The following is a 19031-nucleotide window of genomic DNA, read 5'->3' as shown; positions in this document are numbered from 1 at the left end:
CTTGAAAGAACGTAGCTAACATTTTGTGCACGGTTTCATGCGTCGTAAGAAAAAACAAACGTGCGTTACAAAGGCGTGCTTTCAGCGCGGTTTCACGTCCCACTGAGTCCTGAGCGAAGCGAGTGCTAAGCAGTACTTGGAGCATGTAACTAACTGGATATGCACCGTTAATTCCTCTCTGTCTAAGAAACGAGTGTGACGGAGTGTGTAAGGTACAGTAAATGTGTGCGTCAAGTTGGTGCTTGTACTTGATAAGTTTATCGTGTCCGTGCTCACGATGTAGCCGAAAACGCCTGAAAAATGCCATTAAACTGTACTTAATATTTACAATAAATATCTGTAAAATACATACCTGCAAGCAAATAAATATGTTAAGTTTGTAAATCCATGAGTGACCTGTCAGTTTTTGTTGTGTCGCATCGCCAGCCGCTCCGTTAATTGGTAGTCTTTTAGGGATTACCTATTTTGTGCTCATAGCTGTTCCAGTTGGTAAGATGTTCTAAGAAGCAGAACGAGTCTTAAGTACCTAGTGTTAGTAAGTGCCGGACGGACTAAGAATTGCGGTTTTTTATTTCTTTTCTTAAAATTGCAGTTTTGTTAAAGTCCTTTGAGAGTTTTTTCGAAAATCTCAGTGTTTTTGTGTTAAGTTAGAACGTGTTGCGGTTTAAGTGAAGTGCTAGGTTAGACTTGTTACTGGTGTAGCACTGTTTCACAGCTCGTTTTTATTTAAGTTCAATGTACCAACGTCTTAACTGCATAGTATGACTTTTTCTTTTAAGTATGGATTTAGGATAGCAGGAGCAGGAATTTGAACACAATACTTTATTTTTAGCTGACTGTTAAGAAAAGTTACTGTTTCATTCAACATTTTAGTTATACCTAATACATATACAGGGGCCCGATTCTCCTAAGTTAATATTGTCAAAATCGAATAGAAATTGAATCGCAATCTGATCGCAACAGCAGTTTTAACCTTATCGGGCATTCTGCTACTAATATAAGACCAATCGTATTCCAATGACATTCGATTGGTTTGCGATTGGTCTGCTATTTTGGTGATTTTGGTCTATACGGTAGTTTGCTGTACAATCATTTTACAATCGTAAATCATAATTATGCAGACAAAATGGTTCATTATTGAATGACAGAAAAGGATAAAAACGTTTATTTCAAAGAAAAAATAGCGGAATGCCACATACGCTTCAATCGTAATCGAGTCGGGATTGAATCTCAGTCGAACCGAGTCGAACGTGAATCGTATGTCGCTTAAGTAAAATTAGGAGAATCGGGCCCCAGATTGCCCGGATTGCCGTCTGGCTGACATTTAATCATTGTTTGGTGGGACAATAAAACTCAAACAAACAGCAAATAAGTCTTTATTAAAACCTAACATTAAATAACATTTATATTATCGTATACTACTATGTACAGTAAATATATTTTCTTGTTTTCTTCCCCGGTAACATAGGTAGGGTTGTCACCTCTTGCAGCGGCCGAGTCGTTTGACAACGCGTTTGACAGCCGCGAAATAATGCATCACTTGCTCCTGAAATAAGAATTCAGTTTTAAGGAAGGAAAACTGGTAATTAGGTATGGGATTGTATATAGAAAGTAAGTTGAAAGAGGGTATATAATAATCTAAAAGTTCCCCTAGAGCGCGAGTAAACGAAGGGCGAAAACTAGTGTAGTATAGAATTGAGGTATTAGTTATTTATAAATATCTATCTGTCAATTTTGAGATGTCTAAATGCCAGTATGATGTTATTTAATCAAGGAATGATCCCAAAAATATTGACATTTCAGTACTAAATAAGAATTTATATTCTAAAGTTATTTGAGCAATCTACATAGCTAAATATTTGTGAGAATATTATAAAGCGACATGACGCGACTGAAATACCTGCATTTGTAGAATTTGTCAGAATTTGTCGGAATTCCGTACATTTGTAGCGACAACTGAGTGAGTTATCTTGACGCGGGCATTTTTGGGGCATTTTTGTAATATTTTCGGCTGAGGAATCATTTAGGGAGTTTAAAATAATGTTCTTGTACTGCACGTATTGACTGTAAACTTAGAGTTGTGATGGAAAAGGCTTCTGTTTTTGAATAGGATTCTTTTGACTTTTTATGTAGATTATTTTTTTAGCGTTGTCAAGCATGAGGTAGAGCGAGCACACGATGAAGGTGATGGTGATGATGATGATGATGACGTAACCGACCTGCATGAGGTTGAAGCACATGGCGACCAGCGCCATGCCGAGCATGAGGTACAGCGAGCACACGATGAAGGAGGGCTCGATGCGCGGCGTGTACACTCGCTCGCCCGGCACGAAGTCGCCGAAACCGATGCTGCATATGCAAACAATATATTATACCAGCTGTCAAGGGAGATCAAGAGACTACTCTCTATACCTACTCAGACCATAGACCATGGAGAGCGAAATGATTACCGGAAATGTCATAACGCGAAATCCCCCCAAGAAACTAAAGTTGCCAAAACGCAGGTTTTTCGGGGGACGAGCAGCGTTACTGGCTATGTCGTCATCTGCCTTCTTTTTAGCCCGCCCCATTTTTGTAAAACCAAATTACCTCTATGTATCAAATAATCCAAACTCCTTGTAGCGGATAGTTTTGTTCTACGTCCGTATGGCATCTCCGCTCATCTTTCCTTCTTCCCTGCTATAATAATAATGGCGTCCACGGCCGATTTCGGCCACGGCGGCTGTTCTCATTTAAGGAGATCAGCCAGCTGCGCAGGACATATTATAGTGCACGAGCATTTGCGCAGACACGGGTGCACTCCCTATTCCTTCACTCTCATAACCCGATGGGACAGCAATCCGACACGACCGGAAAGAGATCAGGCGCAGGACCGACATTTACGTGCTCTCCGATGCACGGGTGAATCAATCACCAACTTCCTGACTACGGGCTGCTTTGTGAAAGCTTAAGAAAACCCACAAAGCGATTTCAGCCCGACCCGGGAATCGAACCCGAGACTTCGAACACAGCAGCCGCGCATGCGACCACTGGATCAACGAGGCAGTCAAAACTATCAGTGTTACCCGTGAAATTCGGGCATATAGACACAGTTACTTTCGTATTTATGTTTTTTTTTTTTTATAGAGATTATGTTTTATTAAGTTTCTATGTATCTACCTTTTGTTAAACTACACAGCTAGTTTTCGTGTTTAAAATAGTGGAACAATTCCGATGAAAACTTTGATAGTCATGACTTATATAAATATTCTAAAACTATAACTGAAGTGATTCTACACAAAACCTTTCTAAAATACGTCTATCGATAAAAGACAAAAATATCATACAATTTCAAAACTAAAATGGAGTCTCGACTATTCGAACAAAAGGACCAAAAACTATTTTCAACACTAAAATGTTATTCAGAGAATTTCAGTTTAGTAACATCTAGGAATAATATTTTTAATACGTCTACCCCTAGGAATATAAAAATGGTGGATGGTTTTTCGAGGATAACTTTGATTGAAGCTGAACAGTTTATTTACATGAACGATTTAATCTTTGGAAATATTATTCCAATTTGAAAATTTTCAGTGTAGGTAAGGTAGTATCCCAGTGTCCACATTTTTCCCACAGGACGCGGGTGAAACCGCTAATGTAAGTTCGTTTTAGGTAAAATGAAAGTGGGCTTATAATCCTTCACTGAAAGTATGTAGATTAAATATAAATTACCTGCTTAACGATATGAAGCAGAAGTAAGCTCCATCGAGCTGGTCCCACTTCTCCCACATACCGAAGATCATGGACCCGAACATTATGTACCTGGAATATAAAAAACCAACACTTAGGGTGCATCTACACGGTGCAAGTAGCTTCCGCATGTTGAGGCATATGCGCAGGTTACTTGCATTTTATAAACGTGGTTCCAGAGACTCGCACATGTACCGAAGCACAATACGCTCCCGTGTTTTCTTGTCACTCGCGCATGTTAACTTGCTCCAGCTACATGCACCGTGTAGACGCACCCTCAGAGCGCTTTCACACAAGTTTATTTTTCGCTCGGTTTTTTTGCGCAAGGCTACACTAGGTTTATACGGGCGTAGCAAACAATTGACAACTACAGGTGTGAACATAGAAATCTAAAAAGTTCTCTATCTATGGGTGTAAAACTGTAAACCAGTTTAAACTGTAAGTAAATGTACCACGCAGAATGTGTCGCGTGTAAAATAACGAACGTATACGCGCAAAAAAATGTACTAGTGCGAAAGCACTGAATATACGCCCAAAAATTCAGTGTGTGTGAAAGCAGTGTTAGAACCTATAGGATTTTATCAAAACACTTTTTATAAATATCAAAAGTAAAACAAAAGAATCTGACCAACCGCAACCGTTCTAATACTTTTAATATGTTCTATTTCGCCTACTGATAAACAATAGAAACTAAGTAGTCAAAACGCAGTTATTTTCCAAGTTCACTAAAACGGTTGTAAATAATTTCTCGGAACAGATAAATAATAGACGATAGTACGAATTGTTATTTAAGTTCAAAGGGACTGGAGGGCAGCAGCAATCCTAGACGTTTCTTTAATAGAGTAATTGGAGAAGCAATTTACTATTAAATTAATACGGCCGGGTGAGCTGTGCCTAGCTATACCTCTGTACAAAGGTAAGGTACTCTAGGTATATTTGGATGTATAATTTCGTCATAAATGTTTGAATATAAGAATTGCTAAAAAGTATTTTATTTTTCTAAATAAGATTTTCCTTATACATCAAAGATAATAAACATATGCTTCATGGCATATTGATAAGCATAGTAAGAATATTATATAAGTTTTTTTGCGGTGTTTCAAATCATAATGATATCAAGTAATTTTAAAGAGCCACCTTACATTGGTTCCTTGAGGAAAACTATTTTTGTAGAAGAGGAGTAAGAATAAATCTTAATCGTATCGTAAGTATAAATCGCTGATAGTAATAGTAGTACATAAACAGTTAGGAGTAAATTATGGGTGAAAGAAAACGAACTTACCCAACCATAATAGCGACGCACACACTGATAGGCACAGTGATGGTCTGCGCATCGAAGGTGACATAGCTGAAGTCACTGGGGTCAGGACTCGGAGAATGATGCACTGGTTCCGAGACGCCGCGCCGCGTGGACATGCGGGAGTGAAGCGTGTTGTGCATGTGGGGGGAAGGCATTGATATGCTGCGGAGGTAGTCGGGTCGTCTGGGGATGAAATATGACCAGGTAAATAAAGATCTCATCATCTGCATAGCCTTTTTCCTAAACTTAGTATGTTGAAGTCGGCTACAAGTCTGTTCGGGTATTTACCAGTTACACGGGCAACCCGATATCCCTTGGTAAGACTGGTCGTCCGAATTACTAGACTCTGACAACCATTGATTACAAAAGGTATTCAAATTACTGTTGAAGTGCTTTTGTAAACACGAAGGTGTTACTTGACCTTATGATCGATCGACCTGTGGATGTAACTTAGTCACGAGCCCCTCATACCAAGTTACCACAAAAATGTTTAAGTTTTTTAAATTCCCTATTCTGTATATTTTGTCTATTTCTAATATAAAACCTAACCTATCCCAAAGCTAAAAAAAAACAAAGTTACCTTTACAATTTCACATTTAAATCCCTCACTCTTAATTCTATATCATCCATCCACTTACTGTTCTCTATTTATAAAACCCCGCATCACCCTGCATAAAGCCAGCACTCTCATTTAAACCGCGCCATATTTATCTAAGAATATTTAATCACGATGTCGTAAAACTTGCACAATTAAGTGTTTTACACAGCTGGACAACTTTATTAGGACACGATCTAATTAATTAAGCATCTCTGACTAATTAAACCTCTTAAGAACTTGTATTTGTTTAAGAAAAACACAAAGATGCTTGTTTTTTATAATGAGTTTATTTGTGTCGAGTTGTTGTCGATCTCACGACGATTATTTTCAGTGATTAGCTTCCGCCAGTGGGTTCACTTTTGCAGTGGTGTCGAACTATATTGCTTAAACACTAATCTCAGAACCTACTCATCCGATTTGAAAAAAACATAATTCATTTATCGATGAACGCTAGCCAATCTTTCGCTCGGGTACGCAAAATTGATCCCAGATACCGCTGGGAGAACCATGTTGAATGTGTTAACCAATTTCTCTAGTAATCATCATCGCATCTCAGCCATAGGACGTCCACTGCTGAACATAGGCCTTCTCTAGTAAAACCTAAAAAATAAACATACAGTGAAACATATACAATCAAGATTGTAACAATTCCGTTACAATGAGTGCAGTCGTTCAGAAATTAATTAACGTTGATGGCTATGCAATACACAAGATATCAGATGTTCAATAACATACCATTCCTAACAGGGGTCTGAAGTTTCGACCACTGAACTTGTTAAATCATTAATACACATTACTTACACATCATCTGCCTAGCCAGTTTTCAGTTTAACAAGATGTAGACTTATCTGACCTTCTTAAACCCTTTGGCAATATTATATATACCTGACCGACAGACTTTCTTCTTTTAAATAAGTAAAGAAAACCACATAGAAACTATCTAAGAAATACTAACGCAAAGTAAAACTAAAACCGCTGATTGCAGCAATAAACTAAACGCGAGCCACTACAAGTTTCAGTTTGATTTGTTCTAGAACAAACGATGAACCTTACTAATGTAAAGTTTGCTGGTTTTAGAGTAAACGTCAAGAAATAACATAGTTAGTCCGACTGGAATTCCATCTGTAATGAACATGCAGATTGTAGAATCTCTGTGCTGTTGTGTTCAATTGTGTTTGGTATTCCGAATGGCATTGGACTGGTGTGGTCGAGTTAAGGAATTGTTTTAGTCGATTGACTGGTACTGTATATTGTGATTGAGTGTTTTTCTTTTTAATTTTGATTAACGCCATGACCTAGTTGCATTTTCTTTACCTCTAAAAAATAAAATTAGGTAAGGCTTTCGTTTCTAACTATCCCGCATCTGCTTCTAACAGGAAAATCCCCCAAAAATATAATTATAATAGGTACATATCTAGGCTATCCTGAAGTTTAGCTCCCATCAAAGAAGAACCATTCAAACCGGCTAAATTCAATTGAAATACTAGTAATGACTCCTATCCCCTGATACATTATCACCGACCCACAAAACCAGACTTAATCCCGACATGGCCTTTTTAGCCTACAGACTGAAATGCTCTATTAACATTGGCACATATCAGCCAGTCAATCCACTGTAAATACACTAAATGCTGGGCTATCGTAAACGACTGACGTATGCGTTAATAGTGCATATTGTAATGTGGCTGGATCTTGTATTAGGCCGAGCGCCAGGCGTGGGTTACCAACCGTAGTCATTTGGGATATTTTTGGGGTAGCAACAAGTATTGAGTGTAGATCTTTAAAATGTTTAAATATTACCAAAATATTGTCATACAAGCGAATATATGATACCATTTTTTCTTGTCTGAGTTCTTCCGTGTTTCGGAAGGTACGATAAATTGGTAAGTCCCCGCTCTCGTTTAAACATTTTTGGTAGTCGTTTCGGATAGTCAGAAGCCAGAAAGTCTGACAACCAGTTTTACCAAGGGGCAATCTGGTTGCCTAGATAGCTAGGATGTCGAGTTCAGATAGGTAGTCGCTCCATGTAGGTTACTGCTACTCAGCTGCATCCGATTAGATTAGGAACCAAACCCAACTTAGCTGGGCAAAGGCGCATAGGCCTCGTTCCTGCAGTCAATCTTGTGCACGTAATCACGTATAGATATTTACAGATTACTCGTGAATTTAAGACCGATGAATGACCACTTACCTAGGATACCCCCTCGGATCATCACATCTTTCAGCATACAAGCTGTGCGTGACGTCACCGTCGCGTCGCCACGCCGCCGGCCGCTCGATACTCTCCGCTTCACTTAACTCGTACTGAAAAGTTTACTACTTTTACTTCAAAGTGATAGTTAATTAATTACTTTGATAGAGACAGAAACTTACTTTAGTTGGGAGTATTAACTTTAGTAATTAATTAGCTAGAACTATGTAAAAATGAAATACTCAATCCTTCAATGATGAAGTCTGCAAAATAGCAAATAAAAGTAACATCGGAGAAAAATTAAGTTCTGCAACGAATTGTTGCAGAATTTATTCCGTTCATACTCTTCAGCAGGTATTTATAACAGTTGAATTTTTTTTTATTGTCACTCTTTGAACGGAAAAATCTTGTTTGTAGCAGAAATATAATACTTCATCAGTAATTAGTATCAGTATCTAGTAATTGTCAAAAAATGATGTTCCTCGCCGATTTATTACCCAAGAACATACTTATAATACCTACATAGTGAGAATAAATCACAACCATACATATTCTTAGCACATCACTAAATATTTCTCCACATCGCTCCACACCTTAAGATTGCGCAGTGACAGAACAGATCTATCTGTCGACCAATCAGACGTCGTCTTGTTCCTAGTAAATATATCTTGTCTATAGTGTAGAGTGATTCTGTCTGTCTGTTGGTGTTTAGTAGATGGTGTACTATTAGTAGTTGGGATTAAAATGGAGGATACTACTGAATGAAAATTGGATCATTTTCAAATCTCATACTGATAAATATGTGAATTTTTTAAATCGACTATTTCAATAATAATTTGGATGCTTTTAAGCCCACCATCTTCAACGTTCCACTGCAAGGCGCAGGCTTCTTCTCGTACATGACTTAATCACCATGCTTGCTCAATGTGAGTTGACGATTTAAGATTTGATGGTCCAGGTTTCTTCAAGATGTTTTCCTTCTCCTTTTACACAGTGGGAAGAATAGTTTAGTTACCAGGAACATGTTTTTGGAGATAAAATTGCAGATTAAGCCTCTACTTATCTTACCTGTAGCCTTAGCCTAGCAGCTCGTCTCCTGGTGAACCCTGGACATCCTCGGCAGAGGCACACCAGAGCGTAGATACACTTGAACCACCGCGCCAACAGCTCGCCTATAAATTGTATCACCATGTCCAGAAAAGATCGAAGAACCAATTTGTGGGTGTGAAGTGGGTGAAGAAGGACCATTTTTTTCAGACAAATTTTAAAATATTATTATGTACTTTCTTTTTAGAATAGGGAAAAAATGTTATGACTTTAAACTACAGAACAAAATAAATCATGTCTTTTTAAAACGGGCCCTTTACGATGAGTGGTACTCTAAAGGTCTGTATAGAACAAAATGACATGAAAAATCCAATTAACTATGTACTTCTTTGTTATCTAGATTAGAAAACCTTAAAGTTAATTAGGTTATTTATTCAAGCTAATTGTTTTCGCCTTTTGTGGACGCCACAAGATATTTCCCGAGTGGAATACCAGAAAAAAAAAACAATTAATTGTTCTAACAAACTAAGCCAATCAAGTTGTACGATTCTCAGATTTTCAATTAACCTACGCGGCCAGTTTAAGTACACCTAAAAAGTCAGATAGAATTTCCAGGAATTATTTCTTTTAGTCTCAAATAAAAATACAATTATAGGGAAAATTACGACATCAGAAACAGTCTTCTTCATAAATAGACAGACATACATAAATGAAAGTCGAAATGAATATACGTCACATACTTACATATATTGCTATCACCAAGACTAATTAATAAGATCTTTCCTCGCGAACGTCTTAAGAAAAAACATTTGAATAATTTCTTGAAAGTATAAAAAAATAACTAGGTACTAAAGCCTTTTTCCCTTCTGCGAGCAAATAAAACTAAGATAAGGTTGTCATAATTAATCTTAATTAATGTTTTATTCATATTTCATTAAAGCGTTTTTATGCTTAGTGAAATGTAACGTTTTATTTTTACTTGTACTTCATCCTTGGAGACGCAATTTGAGAAAAGGGCCACTTTGATATTAGTTGAAATAGTAGGTATATCTATATATAACTACGTCGGGAAAATATCTAAATAGAGTTCAGAAGTTTTAAACATGACAACTTCCTTGTAACAAAACCACTGTTGTTCTGTAGTCAGGTGAAACATTTTGGCCGAAATGATAATTTTTGGCCTTCGATTGTCTAAGGTTCTAGAAAAATCTTTATCGATGTTTTCTGAATCAGTTTTAATTTTATGAAAGTCGTTTAAAAGTACCTATTTACCGTCGTTTAAAGTACCTTAAAAAGAACTTATACTAATTTAAATACAACTTTAAGCTAAAAATACTAAATGTATTTTAAGACTTTTTCACGTAATTTACTTAAAATGAAAATAAGTATTTGCGAAAGAAGTTTTCGTTTTACCACGCAAATGGAAAAATATATTCCCAAATGAAACCGAGTTTTGCTTACAGTTACTTTACTTTTTATATTAATTAGCTGGCTTACTTTGCAGAAATCCATTTGAGCAATTATTAAATTTATAATGAGGGCCCTTCTTCGCTATCAAATTAGTCCACCTCACTGGCTAATTATAATGGCAGAGGTCACGAAATTCGACAAGAATATTGAGATCAAAAAACTGAATCATCGTTTAACTTTTAGGAAGTCATTTATGACTATGTCATGTACATACGGTGTAAGAATTATAATTGGTTATACAAGACTATCAGGAAAATAAATTATCTAGAGCCATAGCCATAGCCAGCCAGGAACGTCATCTTATAATGAAAAGCGCTTATGAAAAAGGGACGGTTTAAAGTACACGACATTGCTTATAAAGTAATTAATCGAGTAATTATTGTCTACCTCAAATGTATGTAACAAGCCTTAGCTTGTTCTACCATCACTTTGATCGTCATATAGCTTGACTTCAAATAGACACCATCAGTCGTCACCCTTACAGCAATCAAACATATTTCTAACTACCTACTATGAAGGAATAACAGGGCGATGTGAAATCTTACCAACATTGGTAAGGTAGAGCAGGAACAGCGGCATGCCCAGCAGCGCGTACAGGATCGTCACCACCTTGCCCCAGTCCGTCTTCGGAGACAGGTGACCGTAACCTGGATGATACAGGGACCTTCGTTAGAAGTAGGCAATATCATCAGAATTATACCTCTGTACTATGCGGATTGACGTTGGCAATAGGGTGTTTTAGCCCCAAATTCAGCTAATACTTCTAGGAGTGATTTTATCCCAGAGAATATTTTCGGAATTCGGTTTCGCATTCTGAATTATATCGTCCATATATATTTAGGAAATTGTAGGTGTGTCTGCTTTTTATACCTCCTGATTTCACCTCAGGAAGACTACACTATAAAGGTGTTAGTGGCCGCGGCTGCACTACTAGTTTGAATGTATTATATAGGGATTTCGAATGAGCTCGTCACTGCACCTGTTGTCGTCAATTACCTTCAACACAGCACCCTTTAGAGCACTTATTTATACGACTGAGCGGTTTTATTCACGGGATGAATTACCTAATCTAACTGCATGATGTTGTCTTACCTATAGTAGTGATGACAGTGAGAGAATAGAGGAATGAGGAGGAGAAGCTCCACTGTCGCGAGGACCTGCCTCCGTCCCAGCCGCGGTGTACCGCGCGCACTATCGTAGTCTGGTAGTTACGTAGCTCTGTGCCTATCCTGTCAACAATAACCATTGATTATGGAGCGGAAGAAAAGAAGGCCTGCTTGAATATAGCTAACGTTATTCATATATTGCAACTGCTGAGGATAAGGTAGTTTTATTTCAGCCACAATAAAATCTGGTCCTTCTACATTGTTTTAGCTGGCGATGAGAAATAATGTACATGCACAGAGTGGTAACTATGACACATATAATGTGTTCGTTAAATGATTTTTTTAAGACATCTAGAAAACTAATAACATTTTCTATGTTCATTATACAGGATATATGTGTATCTTAATGCATATGCTTTCCTGGAGTTAACAGAAGTTCGCGGCAATGGACTGATAAGTGAGTGATAATACAGTCAACAGTTTTCACCCCCCACTAAAGGCAAACACCCACCTCTCCTTAACAGCAGTCTCGTTGAACAGGTTGAGGTCTAGCGTGACGTTCTGATACAGGTACTGCGTGAGGTTGTCTCTGGCGCATGTCATCTGCTTGTCCAGCCTCATCTCGCTGCCGCCCTCTATGGCTTGGAACATGAACACAATGAAGGCATACACGCACCTCTCCTTAACCGCAGTCTCGTTGAACAGGTTGAGGTCTAGCGTGACGTTCTGCCACAGGTACTGCGTGAGGTTGTCTCTGGCGCATGTCATCTGCTTGTCCAGCCTCATCTCGCTGCCGCCCTCTATCGCTTGGAACATGAACACAATGAAGGCATACACGCACCTCTCCTTAACAGCAGTCTCGTTGAACAGGTTGAGGTCTAGCGTGACGTTCTGCCACAGGTACTGCGTGAGGTTGTCTCTGGCGCACGTCATCTGCTTGTCCAACCTCATCTCGCTGCCGCCCTCTATCGCTTGGAACATGAATGCACCTGTGAAAAGAGTAACATTTAGAAACAGAGACCATTGTAACAGTCAATTATGCAGTCAAAACTCCTCAGGTAGACATCTGAGTAAAACTAAAATATTACTAGAAGTTTCCATGTTGACTCTGTAAGTGTCTACTTGAAAAAAACCTATTCGCTCGTAAGTAGCTAAGTAGAAGATGCTTTATCTAGATGGCCTACTTATGTAGCTAACATTTTTGGAAAAAAAATTGATGGACTTTGAAGCAAAAGTCCTCAATTCTTTAAATAATTTTCCAACTTTAACCCTTAGCACAGAAAATGTTGAATATTGCAAAAATAAACTGGATTAAAATCTAATTTTGAACATTAACACGCAAATCTTAATACCTACAATGTAACAAGAAGATAAACCGCTGAGTTAGCTCCGAAACTAAGCTCTTTCACACATCTGTGCCCCAAAATTTAATCTAATAACATTTTCTAGACTTTCGAGTGTAGGTAGCATTTCACCTTTACGGCTGTGAATCGCTTACTTTGATCTATTCCCAGTGCTGACTCAGGAGGCAGGAGGTCTGAGCATTTATCATTTTCGTGCTGTAGGTCAAGGAGATGCGAGTATCAAGAAATTTTTGGTCATTCTGTAGGCAGTAAATATGTACCTAGTTATTTGATATAACTACCGACTGAGCTGTTTCATGGTACTTATGTACCTAGGTATCCTCACTATCACAAATTTTGCTAGTGCATATTTTTGCTAGTGTACATAACAGCCGTTAAGAACCAAGAACAAGTTAAGAGCAAGTAACCTAAAAATAAAATAGATTATCATGATTATAACCTGCTATTATGAAACCTTTGGTTAAACACTTTGATAGACCAAAGATATAAAAAAAAACAACAAGTGGTTCATAAATAACCAATTTCTTAATCTTATGCATATTCCATAGTTCTCCCATCACTTTTATCTCATGCCAAGCACTGCCTTATTATTAATTTATCAGTAAAACGAGCCACAATGGCAGATTCTTTTTCATTTAGCGACGAAGGCCGAACATAAATTACTGAAAATCATAATGTCGTCAAGAAAAACATGAGTTTAATTTTGAAGACTTTCTCTTTGATGTCGGGTAAGGCCGGTTGTATACCAAGCATGAAAACTAAGGAATTGATAAGTGAAAGTCTTGACTTTCTATTAACCCGTTGTATGATTTTCTATTGTTTATATTTTGCGATATACAAGAGGTTAAGCAAATCAACAGACAAGTTATTGAAATCAGGCGTTTATCGGCATACACCGTTGATTGATAGAATACGTAATAGATAACATAAATGTTTATTATGGTTCATTGCCCAATATTGGTCACTAATTAAAATGTTTTGGTCGTTATCTAATTGACCTTCCTTTCGGACTGCCCGAACACAGAATGGTCTTATTCTTAACATCTTAATTTCTTGTCATAAATTAGAACAACTTGGCAATGTTTGGTCAAAATTGGATTTTATTTTGGGCACAGATTGCGGACGGCTTTATCAATATTTCAGGCATAATTACTTTCTATACAGCGCGGCCCTATTCGGCTAGGCTTACAGAAAGCTTCCTTTCAATTGCAAACCTTTGAATGGCGAAGTAGGCACGAGTTATGATTAAATACCTGGCATTTATTAACTCTGATCAATAGTATCTTGTGCACAAAAGATCCATTAACCGCGCCTAGGCAAACTAAATTAATATTAAGAATCAAACTTCAGGCAATCTTTTATACGAAAAATTAATTTTAATTCGCTTTTTAGGTCAACGGGAAGGAAAATTTGGATCATTTAACTTGTATTAGTTTGGCTATTAATCATGGAAGATTCTACTAACATAATGTTTTATTTTCGCAGATTATTGTTTCTTGGAATCGAAAGTCGGATAAAGTACATACTACCGATTAATTCCGTGACGATATAAATGAAACAAATTGGGGCTTGCCCTATATTAGGCTTGTATTACACGTAACATGAGACATGTCTTACCCTAATTAATGATTCCCATTTCATCTTCAAAATGTTGTTCGTGTGCATCAGCCCTACGCGACATAGGGAGCAACCCCTCTTTCTTCATCCCAATGACAAAGGAAATACCCTACAGAGATGTTAAAGTTAAAAGTGCCCAGTCAAGTGTAAAGTTCAGGCTTTCAAGCCCTCTAATGACGTGGAGCGACAAGCATAATTCTATTATTGTGGAACAATCAATACCCTTTGATTTGGAAGCAAAAAGCGATAAGATTTCAGGAACGACACTCATTTTTGATATTGTGTCGGGATCAACCGAGCGTGGTTTGAGTACAAAAGATTTGAATTTGAAATGAATGCTTCAATTGAATTAGGTGTCGTTGTTATTAAATGTAAGTATTATAAGCGTGATAATGATTTAGTGTAATTGTTCACCGGTGCAAAAGGTTGTTGAATTGTTTAAAGTTAAGTTGGAATTTTCATTTGGGTAAACAATTTGCTTCCTTCTCTGTTACTAGCAAACTTTTAAGTACAATTTGAAACATAAGGCTATATCAAGCAGACCTTAATCGTAAGAACCTACTGTAGTATCAACATGATAAAATACCACTGAGAACCATACGACAAAATTGATGTTCCCCCAACCTACAACCATAAAAGCCAAAAAATCCTAAATGATAATAATCACATTGTAATGCCACAAGGCACCATAATCGGGCCCATAATAAAAAGACTCCTATAAAAATGTAACCGCGTTGCCATAATAACATCACAAGTCTGCCTACCAAAGTATAATAAACTTCCCTCGATTCATCATGTTTTATAGCGTTTGGCAACACTGCCGTACACTCGTTTGTGGTGTACCAAAAGGTCGTCACTGAATTTATCGATTGCCAAACACTTTCTAACAACTTTTGTGGTTTTGATTCCATTGACGGCTTTGTTGCGGTTTTCATATGATATTTATGGAGTTTCTGGTCGATAGTTGCTTGTATTTCTATTGTTGCTAGGAAGTTGCGGCCCTTTACAAACTTAAACAATATGGGAAGTGTTCAAAGGTTAGTGTTTTAAAAGGCTTTTCAAAGTAAATAATTTCGAATTTATTAATACACGATTTTGGCTCAACGGATGTGGAAACTAGGACACCAAACACTACCAAAAAATTAAAGCGAAATAGTCTATTTCTTGCTTCCAATTTTATTCATCCGATTCCCATACACTATCTTGACTTCATCTATCTATCTATCAAATCCCACTTGACAAAGCCATTATAAAATATCCCAGGTTTCAGTCCATAAGCCTGGGAAGTAAATGCATCTCTGCCTACAGCTATACATACGGTTAGACCGCCTCAAACTGATTACAGCCTTTGACGTCTCCCGGCGTCCTTTGACTACCACATTACGGATTGATTGCAACCGGGGCTCAGCGATGACGTCAGCTATCGTTTAAGATCTTTAGGTCATACTGGACTGGCAGTGAGGAAGTATTTAGGTAAGTGGATTGTTATATGTTATCACGTTACATGTTACCACCAATGAGATAAAATAAATATTACAGTGATTTCAGACTTGCGGACCTTTCAGAAAGGCAAAAATTGATCGGTTGGTTTTACACATCACCTTTGCTCAGGTGGTAGTCAATTTTGTATACCGCCCAGAAAACCCAAAGATTATGATTATGACGATATGTCATTACCAAATTGAATAGAATTGATATTCTCAATACCAAAAGTTCTCATCATATTTTGCATTTCGAATAAATCCTAGTTAAGTAAATATTTAGTTACGAATCTGCAGGCTTCACAAACACCAAAGCGTTCACGACTTTGTACTACGCTAATATTGGTGCAGCGATTTTTAATTGGCCTAATTTTAGTGTCAACTGTACGATCCAAAGAACCCCTGCAATTAATTGTATTAATTAGCCGTATTTCCAAACATAGATCAAAGGGATCCCCATTGATTTAAAGCCTCAACCTTTAATTAAAATTGACGTTGAGTCACCAAAGGTTCATTGTAAAGTGGATTAGGTACTCATTTCTAGCGAGAAGTGAAGTACACTATTAACTCAATTTGTTGACCAACTTTTGTACAAATGTTTGTCATGGATGAATTGGGCGGAAAATTGGAGTTTGTGTTCAAGAACGTGTCGTGGTTTATGAGAAAATGGTTGCATTATATAAGAGACAGAGAAATGACGGGAACATTAATATAGAGGGATTTTCTAATGCGTGATACATAATAATACAAGCGACGGGGAATTCGGATTAGGTTTTATATTTAGATTGTCGTTGGCTTTTAAATGCCTAAAAAACCACACTATTTGCTCAGTTATTGCAGCCGACCAGGCTTGGATAGGGTACAAAATATTTTATCCAATATTTACGTTAAAACTTTGTGGTTCACCGCTGTCAGGTAAAACTACAGCAATTCAAAGCACCACTTCAATCAAATGGATTGTATTGGTTGTTTGCCAGTCGGACTGCATCTCTTGCATTGTAATCGTATCAAAGCCCAAGTTATTTCCTGGTCAAAGTTTAGAAGACCTGACTAGAATATCTTTTTTGAAAAACTGTCCATAAATATAGTCTCGGTTCCGCTTCCTGGTTTGATATGGCTGTTATTTTTTATTATCATTGTTTATCTCATTTTAAATGTTACAAAGTTGATTTCAGACCAAATACATGACGACAGGATAGCCCCATGCTTTTTCTTAGCGAGGTCTTCAAACCAATTAAAAACGAAACTTCAACATCCGATTGATAGTAAATACGGCTATAGTAAAGCGGCTTTTCTTTTGAAAAATATTCACTCTTTTCTTTCCTTACGAATAAAATAAAATAAATGTAAACCATCCAGCTGAACCGATGGTGTTGAAATTAAGCACACAGATAAAATCAGTTCTTTGGCGACGGACGTAGGACACTTCTAACAGCCATTGGGTACTCCCACTGCACTCCGTGATGCTGCACTACTGTGCACTACTGTGCAGCATCACGGAGATGAAGGTACAACTGCGGGTAGAAGCTACTTCACTAAAATCTTGCACAATCTTACCAGCAATAGTATAAGCCACAACCAGCACTACAACGCCAACATTGCTGAAGAGGAACGCGAGCAGGCCGCGCACGTAGTGGCGGATGCGGGACGCGAGCCTGCGCCTGCGACGCGGCATCATGCACCGCGCATCGTGAGGCCACGCCCCCTCGCGCCCGCGCAGACCAGAGATCTGTAGCGTGCGCCGCGCATTGGGACAGAGTTAGGGCATTTGGAGGTCTGTGGAAGAGAAAAGGATTTCCAAAATTGGTTTATAGACATTGGAGTCGGAAACACACATAAAATAAATATTGGCTTGTGTTTAAATATCATCCAAAAAAGTACCTATTTTACTACCAAAAAAATTCTAAACGGTTACCAAAATGGATAAATGGTCACCAAATAACGTTTCCAAAAATATTATTAGGTAAAACCATTTTTTCGTATTATTGACTACTAAAAAAATATATGGACGCCTTTAAAATACACTTTAGACCAAATATTATATATTGTCACTACTTAGATGTTACCAATTATGTAATACCATGACTCCTAATTTGGTCATTTTTGTTAGACCAAAAAAGCTAACGATCGCTAGAATATTTCCCAAATACCAATTAATATACTGGGGTTCCCAAACGTACGTCGCTTATTTATTGTTATATGAATTTGTGTGTAACTCAGTAGTAAAATGTAAGCACGAAACATGCAGAAAGCATGGCTTCTGTCACGGCCGGCACTGCGGGGCTCCGGCAGTCCCATGCGAGCTTATCGTCGCAGATGGTTTTCACGCTCACCACCGCAGCTTCGGCTTGCTGGCCGCCTCGCCCCTCTGCGCCTACGCGGATTTGAATTGCACTCTAGGGGTAGGGCAGACAAGACTGCGTGGAGTCGGTTTTGCAGCGATTCGTTTTCGTCACTAACTTTGATTTTGGTAGTAATATTAATCTTTTAGTTGGATAGAATTTGGTGACCATTAATCCATTTTGGGAACCAAAAATAATATTTGTGCGAGATTTGCGATTTTTCTGATGTTATTTTATTTTTTTTGGATCATAATATTATATACTTTAGTGCCCTTTTAATAAAGTCAATTTATTTTTTTTGGAGTTGTTTAATTTATTTGGTGCCTCAGCTTAGAGTCTTAAAAATATTTTTGGTGATCGCCTAAATTATACCCATAAATATTTAGGCATCTATGCGGTCGAATTGAGACCCTCCTTTTTTTTGGAAAGTCGGTAAAAATATTTATGCATGAAGCTACTACCTATTTTTCTTATTAGAAGTCGGGGAAAAACACTATGCATGGTTATTTTATTGTCTTAACTAATATGTCTATAAGTCTTTTTGGCAGAGTTGGTACGTTACGCACTGGGGAACTCTTTCTTAGGATTTAAAAGTTAATTTATTCGTAACTAACACATAAAGCCAAAACTTTCCTCTTATTATTTTAACCAGTTATTATCTAAAGAAATGGTGATTAAATTATTAATTAATTGGGTGTATACTAACGTATTCATCATCCTCCCCTTCAAACTAGCATTCTTCACTCAAAACCATGAACCGATATAGTCTTTCACAAGGAGTTTTCC

At 37.6% G+C, this 19031-nt stretch overlaps 1 protein-coding gene across 2 annotated transcripts in view; it reads right to left on the bottom strand.

The window, feature by feature from the left end:
- Positions 1-1360: 1360 nt before the first annotated feature.
- Positions 1361-19031, bottom strand: part of LOC124639789 (potassium channel subfamily K member 15) — a 40721-nt gene continuing 23050 nt past the window's right edge. Inside the window, exons 2-11 of one of the 2 annotated variants that reach the window (XM_047177257.1) lie at positions 17461-17679; positions 12283-12430; positions 11428-11564; positions 10881-10982; positions 8887-8990; positions 7819-7931; positions 5012-5212; positions 3712-3801; positions 2220-2349; positions 1361-1546 (exon numbers count right to left, since the gene is read on the bottom strand). In XM_047177257.1, the coding sequence (XP_047033213.1) occupies positions 1478-1546; positions 2220-2349; positions 3712-3801; positions 5012-5212; positions 7819-7931; positions 8887-8990; positions 10881-10982; positions 11428-11564; positions 12283-12430; positions 17461-17581 (1215 nt within the window). In that variant the 5' untranslated portion in view covers positions 17582-17679 and the 3' untranslated portion in view covers positions 1361-1477. Of the gene's footprint in view, positions 1547-2219; positions 2350-3711; positions 3802-5011; positions 5213-7818; positions 7932-8886; positions 8991-10880; positions 10983-11427; positions 11565-11952; positions 12262-12282; positions 12431-17460; positions 17680-19031 lie in introns of those variants that run through there. The other variant, XM_047177256.1, reaches the window with a different exon arrangement.

Source organism: Helicoverpa zea, chromosome 19, assembly GCF_022581195.2.
Source record: "Helicoverpa zea isolate HzStark_Cry1AcR chromosome 19, ilHelZeax1.1, whole genome shotgun sequence".
NCBI lineage: Eukaryota > Metazoa > Arthropoda > Insecta > Lepidoptera > Noctuidae > Helicoverpa > Helicoverpa zea.
This window is presented reverse-complemented; position numbering and strand designations above follow the sequence as displayed.